This window comes from Triticum aestivum, chromosome 1A (assembly GCF_018294505.1).
Source record: "Triticum aestivum cultivar Chinese Spring chromosome 1A, IWGSC CS RefSeq v2.1, whole genome shotgun sequence".
Classification (NCBI taxonomy): domain Eukaryota; kingdom Viridiplantae; phylum Streptophyta; class Magnoliopsida; order Poales; family Poaceae; genus Triticum; species Triticum aestivum.
In genome coordinates, this window is record NC_057794.1 from 499,643,329 (window position 1) to 499,651,002 (window position 7,674).

General features: G+C 43.8%; 1 protein-coding gene across 1 annotated transcript; it reads left to right on the top strand.

The window, feature by feature from the left end:
• Positions 1 to 709: 709 nt before the first annotated feature.
• LOC123060440 (NADH--cytochrome b5 reductase 1) lies at positions 710 to 3,975 on the top strand. Its single transcript, XM_044483169.1, has 9 exons — positions 710 to 1,009; positions 1,432 to 1,573; positions 1,706 to 1,796; positions 1,955 to 2,032; positions 2,268 to 2,348; positions 2,438 to 2,527; positions 3,047 to 3,112; positions 3,415 to 3,501; positions 3,614 to 3,975. Exons 1-9 carry the CDS (start codon positions 898 to 900, stop codon positions 3,704 to 3,706), a joined length of 840 nt encoding a protein of 279 aa, XP_044339104.1. The 5' UTR covers positions 710 to 897; the 3' UTR covers positions 3,707 to 3,975.
• The last annotated feature ends 3,699 nt before the right edge of the window (positions 3,976 to 7,674 follow it).

Below are 7,674 nucleotides of genomic sequence, written 5' to 3' on the forward strand. Positions count from 1 at the left end.
CAAAGATTTTTACCCGGAGCCCTGACATAAGAAGACCCACAACGACGACTTCAAGTAACATTTTAAGAGCATGGCCAATGCATAACCCCAAACCTACTCCCGACAAGTTAGTACATAGACCAGCTACCCTCGGATGTCATTGTGGATCAAAAGCTTTTTTTAGCAAAAAGTCTAAGGGCAGCTCCAACGCTAATCCTTACAATGGACTGCGCACTGGTTAGACCAGTCTGCAGACATGGATGCGGGAATCGACTGTCAATCACATCTTCTAAACGTCCGCCTAGGTCTGGCCAATTTGAATTTCAAATGCATATCGACTGATTTCTTGTATTCTCTGTGAGATCAATACTTTTACTTTGAAAAAGCAACAACTTTACTTTTGAAGTTACGTCCACTTTGGAGCGGCGTGAATGTGCGCCAACCGTTTCGCGCGATAATGGTTTTTCGGTGGAAGAGGGTTTAGGGTGGGACTATGGTGTCGAATGCGTGCGTGGCAGCGGTCTGTACACCCCCAAATCTCTTTTTATTTTGTATTTGGTTTGCGGAAAAACGAACGTCCCATCGCTCCACAGACCGATGAGGTACGGTGTTAGATGATAAAACGGGTCCTGGGTCGCGACCGATTTGAGAGTAAGCATTGGAGATGCCTAATTATTCTCCACCGTCCGATCATTGAGATTCGCTGTTTCCAATGCGAGAGAAACCAAACTTTCCAACCAAACGGCAGACCAACCAAACCCCCGTCTTCTCCACCGCGTCGTCTCCCTCCTCCAACCCCCCCACCTACCACCACTCTCCTCCTCCCTCCCCCACTCCAGTCTCATAAATCCCGGACCCCACGCGAATCTCCCCGCACCCGCGGCGAATCCACGAGGGGGAGCGACCCGCCGCTCGATTATGGAGTTCCTGCAGGGGCAGAGCACGGAGACCACGGTGGCCGTCGCGGTCGCCGTCGTCGCCGTGGCCGCCGGCGCCGGATTCCTCCTCCTCCGCAGCAAGAAACCCAAGGGTACGCGCGCTCGAGTCCGTACAGATAGATAGACACTTTCGCGCGCGTGTTCGAGGTCTGGTGCGTGGGTTTCTGTGGATCGAGGATGCTTTGCTGATGGCTAGGGGAGTGGATCTCCTGAAAGAGATGCCGCGGACGCGGATGCCATTTACTTAGGTTGTTTGCTACAGATAATATTGATATATTTGAATCGACAGTGACTTCACGTTCACTCTTCATCCAAAGTTTCAGCATGACTAGAATATTTAGTTCGCATGCTTTTCTGCACCTGCAGATTCTAGGGGATTTTTAAACTGTTTTATGTGATTCATTTTCACACTTGCTACCCTCTGAACAAAATTATTTGCTCTATTTAAAGCAAGATTACTGCTTTTGAAGTTTGTGTCTAATATTAATATTAATGGATGTGCTATGGTCTGTAGGCTGCTTGGATGCTGAGAATTTCAAAGAGTTTAAACTCGTGCAGAAGAGACAGATCAGTCATAATGTGGCCAAGTTCAAATTTGCTCTCCCGACACCTACTTCTGTGTTGGGCCTTCCAATTGGCCAACATATAAGCTGCAGGTTTGAACACTTTTAGTGCTCATGCCCTGGTCTACAGTTATGATGTTGAGTTGAATGTTCATTCTTTTTGGTTCATGGAGTCAGTCAAATATTCTTAATCTGTTGTTTTCTGTGTTATGTCAACTGCCGCAGAGGGCAGGATGCTACTGGTGAGGAAGTAATCAAGCCTTATACTCCGACAACACTGGATTCTGATATTGGATACTTTGAGCTTGTTATAAAGGTAACTTGCTGTAAACATGTCCCATTTATTTTGCTTTAGTATTATTTTGTCTCATTATCTCTATTTGCGATATCAATCTATTCCTCTATCTGTGTATAGTGTTGTGAATTCAGAATTCACCCCTTTTTTTTTTACAATTTTTCTTTCTCATTATACAGATGTATCCCCAAGGAAGAATGTCCCATCATTTTCGTGAGATGAAAGTTGGTGACTACATGTCTGTGAAGGGACCAAAGGTATGTCTATCTTTTTATTGTAAGTAGCTCTTGATCGTTGCATACCGAATCTCCTGGATTTGGCCATTTTCGTGGTCTTTTCTTCTGGATATTATCTTTGTTGCATCTTTAAATTCCTTGAAACATAAACAACACCATATGGATCATAATTTTGCTAACAGAAATGTGTAAATTCACAATTCCATGCATGTTGATATTTCAAATCAGAGGTTAAATGCGTTTGTCTCTAATGCAGGGCCGTTTCAAGTACCAGCCTGGGCAAGTGAGAGCATTTGGAATGATAGCTGGAGGATCAGGCATTACACCAATGTTCCAAGTAATAAATGATCCAAAGTTCTTCCATTGCAGTTAATACTTGAAACATTCTGCTGGTGCTGAGCAATGCATCTTGCTATCTTATCCTAGGTCACAAGGGCAATTCTTGAGAACCCAAACGACAATACAAAAATTCACTTGATCTACGCTAATGTCACATATGACGACATTCTTCTGCTGGTATGCTTTTCTTGTCAAATTTGCTGCAGTTCTTCACTGGCACTTTATCTGATTATCATTCCAAATTTGTTCTATTGTCAATACATAGAGCAGAAACATATCATAAGATCAACCATTGTGAATTGTATTTCATACACGCTTTTCCCATAAGGATTTTTCTTCCACAATGTGCCAACAACCCTGTTTCTTATTAGTGATAAATATTTACTACTCCCTCCGATCCATATTTACTACAAAGCTGTACTAAAGCTGCGACAAGTAATATGGGTCAGAGGGAGTAAGTGATAAACACTAGCCAATAGTATATTTTATTTTGTTTATTTTGTTCTGTTATACCATTCCTTTACTGGTTAGACCTGTACAAGAAAATGACAGGTTGGCCTAATACTTAGTGATTGCTTTTGGGAAGCTCGTTAGGCTTACAGTACGATTCCTTCATGGTGAATGGAGTTTGCTATGTTACCAGTATGGTATTATGCTTTGAGTCCTGATGTTCACTTCTTTCTTCGATCCATGCAGGAAGAACTGGACAATATGGCTAAAAACTATCCTGATCGCTTCAAGATCTACTATGTCCTGAATCAGGTGTATATTCTGTCCTGAACTTTGTATACTTTATCCTGTGACCTGCTATAAACTGCATGGCTGACCCTTTATGTGTATCTAGTCTTGACTGATATGAGTATTGCAATCCTCACTGAATCCTCGAATGATAACTTTCATGCACTATATGATTACTGCAATCCTCACTGAATCCTCGAATGATAACTTTCATGCACTATATGATTACTGCAATCCTCACTGAATCCTCATATAGCACAATATATCACGCTGAGGAACGTTCCTCGTACGCACCTTACTCTATAGCCATTGTTTTCCGTGTGCAGCCACCTGAAGTCTGGGATGGTGGTGTTGGGTTTGTGTCAAAGGAAATGATCCAAGCTCACTGCCCAGCGCCTGCCGCCGACATTCAGGTAATCTCGAGACTTCAGTGAACGTTGAAACCAGCATTTCTTTGTGAAACCTTCAAAATGTATTTCATCCGACGAACAAGACACTGATGCGACGCTCTTTGCCTTGTTTCAGGTATTGAGATGCGGGCCTCCTCCGATGAACAAAGCCATGGCTGCAAACCTGGATGACCTTGGCTACACCAAGGAGATGCAGTTCCAGTTCTAGGTTCCGACGGTGGAAGCTTACCAAAATAACGGGTTGCATGACCATTCTTAGTATTTTTTCAGTTTGACATGGGCTGATTCTGATGCCATTTAGCTCGTGTAGACACCTTCCACAGTCCATGAAGCGGCAGTTATACCGTGATGCTGCACGTTGATGCGTGTCCAGTGTTACTTGCGTCCGTAACGCTATTTGCCGAGTATAGGAGACAACAGCTTATCAGCATGCCAGAAATAAGCTTTTTTACATGAAAACCACTGCGATTTCATTCACATTTGGCCAAAGCATCGCTTACCACCGAATGACCGACGAGTGTCTGGCCATGTCTCTCTATTGGCACCAAAACAAAACACACACCGGATTAAAGTTTAAACTCACAAAGGTACTTCATTTTTCATGGCAATACATCTCTACTATTAAAGGGGAATCGGACATCGTGATGGTTCGACCTCCTTCCACCCCCTCCTCTGGCTATCGATACATCCTCTCACCCACATCCTCCCATTGATTTTTTTTCAATCCCTCCGAAAACCAGAGGCAAGTAACCCGGTTCAATCAACTCTTCCTCCCCATGTCGTACAGTTCCGCACAATTGGAAAATCCACGCACAAAAAAATCGCCTGAAAAAGCCCACGTTCGACAGCTAAAAAAATGAAACAACGCACGTTCTCCACCTCCTCCCCGACCTGCCGATCTGTATCCTCCCTCCCCCAAAACAAGAACCATCCGCACCCAGCGCCTCGGACGCCCCGTCTCCGACGACCACCCGACACCTCCCTCTCCATCGGATGGCCCCTTCTTCCTTGATTGCACCTCCCTCTACCCCATCTGTTATATGGCGCCCCACCCATGAACTTTTCGCCATGGCCGCCTCCTTGGCCATGCCCGCATGGCAGCCATGATTGGGATCGTCACCTCCCTTGGACGGGGTGGTATGACCACGGCCAGTGCGATGGAGGCGAGGGGGTTTGTGGTGGTATCATCCACGACGGTGGAGGCGGCGACGTAGTTCTAGGAGGAGAGTTACGCGAGTTACGCAAGTTGCGGCGGTGGAGGCGGCGACGGACATTGAGCCTTGTCACCATGACCCCTCTATCGTCGGTTCTTCTCTCTCCCTAATCCCTTCTCAATCGAGCTTCGACCCACCCGATCCTCAGTTCCACCTCGCTCCCCACCCCACCTCAGTCGTGGTGGTGATGATGCCAACGACCCGCTTCCAATTGGGTTTCCAAGGACACCGGTCACAGAACTATCCATCCGCGACCAGTCCACTAAAGACCCTGACATGGAGGATGTCCGGAGGAAGGAGGAAAGAAGAACATGAGGGAGAGGAGATGCGGCCCAAGCTCTCGCTAGACCTGCTCCTCTCCGACGGCAGCATGTTCTTAGTCCTCTGCTACCTCCCCAAGACGTCATTCCCGGTGCCCTACCCATCCACGAGGTACCCACCTATAACTCCAACTATAGGCAGATGTGATCTGTGGCGCCCCTTGTTGCACTACCTTTCCCTGCTACCGATAAACTATTTCCAGCCTTCAAATATAGTGCTTTTATGATATTTGCTTGTTTGTTTAAATGTGCGCCTTGTCTACTTGAAGACATGGTAAATAGTTCTGGATTGCCTGGCTAATAGAAGTGAATTGGAATTTATAATTAGATCATTGGTGCAAACGAACTGTTACTGTATGGTATTGCATTACAAATTTTGAGTTGTAATTGAGTTTCACTGTTCAAGTTTATGCCAAAGCAGATTCCGCTTGTGCTGATGCTTAATTGGTAATTGACAGTCTTGGGATGGCGCCCTGAGGTTCCAACTTGTTTCAGTGTAATCTTTACACTTTTTTTTGTACCGACACATTTTTCTTAAAGCGGAGTATTCTCTTGCTTAGAGGTTGTTATGACATTGATATGGTGTTATTTTTTATGAAGATGGGAGTGAGATGAGTTAATTGCAAGACACTACCACACTTCGGCACGTCGTAACGAATCAGTACCATTAGTCATTTTTTTTGCCATGCAGTACCAACTCTAAACCTAAGTGTTGCAAAACGGACTGACAGCCGTATAAGCGCGTATTGACGGTGTATCTGACCGCTGGGACCCATGTGTCAGGGCTGACGTGTCGTGTTTTTTTACAAAAACAACCCTTACTTTTTATTTAATCACGCATATAAAAAGTAAGATGAGTTAATTGCAAGACACTACCACACTTCGGCACGTCGTAACGAATCAGTACCATTAGTCATTTTTTTTGCCATGCAGTACCAACTCTAAGCCTAAGTGTTACAAAACGGACTGACAGCCGTATAAGCGCGTATTGACAGTGTATCTGACCGCTGGGACCCATGTGTCAGGGCTGACGTGTCGTGTTTTTTTACAAAAACAATCCTTACTTTTTATTTAATCACGCATATATCCTCTGTTTGTTAAAAAAAGGTGTTGCCACAAAAATTCTTTTTTCGAAAATAAACGCACGCGTGGGTGGCCGCGGGGATTCGAACCGGAGACGTGCGGATCTACTGGGTAGCTCGCTGCCGCTGCGCTGCTACACCTTTTGCGTCAAGAATAACGCATACGCCTTTTTATATGTTGGGCCATTCGTTTTTTTTTTTACGAAGTAGAAAATCGCGCGCCCGTCCGACGGAAATCGATCCCGCGCCTAGTCGTTTTCAGCGCTTGCTTGCGCATCCTATTTAGTGAAAAGCACCAGACCCGTACGTGCTTTTTTGGAATTATATGTTAGTACTATTTAGTGAAAAGCACCAGACCCACCCACGGCAAGTTTTTATGTGGGTTAGTATTATTTAGTGCCAAGCATGAACTTTTTTTCTAAAATTTATGTGGATTAAAACACAAATGTAAGAAAATTTTATGTGTCTTCACTCAGGATCACACGCATGCACAATTATTATGCATCATCAATATATTTTTAAAATACACAATTAAACAAATTATATGCCCAACTCACAGTTACTGCATATATTTGTTGTATTTTTTTAATGCACAGTTATTTAAAAAAATTATAACATGTACTAAAAATTATTGTGTAATCGTAATAAATTTTATAATGCATGACGAACATTTTATAAAATACATTTACAATTTTTAAATACGCGTACAACATTTCCCAAAAAATGTTCTGAACATTTTTTCTTCAAATGCACAAACACTTTAATTTTAAAAAATTGAACATCAACCAAAAACAAGGCAGAGACCAGCAGGTTTATTCTTCAGACATTGTATATTATTAAATGTTCGATATATATACGATGAACTTTTTAATATATTATGCAATGAACATATTTTCAATTATACGGCACGACAAACTTTTTTTAATGTCATATAATATTTCTTTTAGTATCGTATAAAAACTAGAACAGCACGGAGTTTAAAGACGTACACGCGTACGTTGACGCACAGGATGCGCAAGCAAACGAGCGCGGGATGGAGATTTCCGGCGGACGGGCGCGCGATTTTCTGCTTTGTAGAAAAAACCGAATGACACATATATTTATGCGTGCTTCTTACCGCAAAAAGAGCAGTAGCGCACCGGCAGCGAGTTTCCCCCTCGAACGGCACGTCGCGCGTTCGAACCCTGGCGGCAGGCGCGCGGGCTGTGTTTATATTCTGATAAATAGTATGTTTTTGTGGCGAGGCCTTTTTTATAACACACAGAGGATATATGCGTGATTAAATAAAAAGTAAGGGTCCTTTTTGTAAAAGAGCATGCCACGTCAGCCCCTGACACACGGGTCCCAGCGGTCAGATACACCGTCAGTACGCGTTTATACGTGGCTTAGACCATTTTGCAACACTTAGGCTCTGAGCTGGTACTGCATGGCAAAAAAATGACTAATGGTACTGATTCGTTACGATGTGCCGAAATGTGGTAGTGCCCTGCAATTAACTCGAGTGATATCCTGATAAATATGTTTTTGTGGCGAGGCCTTTTTTTAACACATAGAGGATAT

What these genes read in the sequence shown, in the direction of transcription:
- LOC123060440 (XM_044483169.1), top strand. Translation starts at nt 898, where the DNA reads ATGGAGTTCCTGCAGGGGCAGAGCACGGAGACCACGGTGGCCGTCGCG. An exon ending in GGCCAACATATAAGCTGCAG is followed by an intron (nt 1,574 to 1,705) that starts GTTTGAACACTT and finishes CAACTGCCGCAG; the next exon opens with AGGGCAGGATGCTACTGGTG. An exon ending in TGTCTGTGAAGGGACCAAAG is followed by an intron (nt 2,033 to 2,267) that starts GTATGTCTATCT and finishes TCTCTAATGCAG; the next exon opens with GGCCGTTTCAAGTACCAGCC.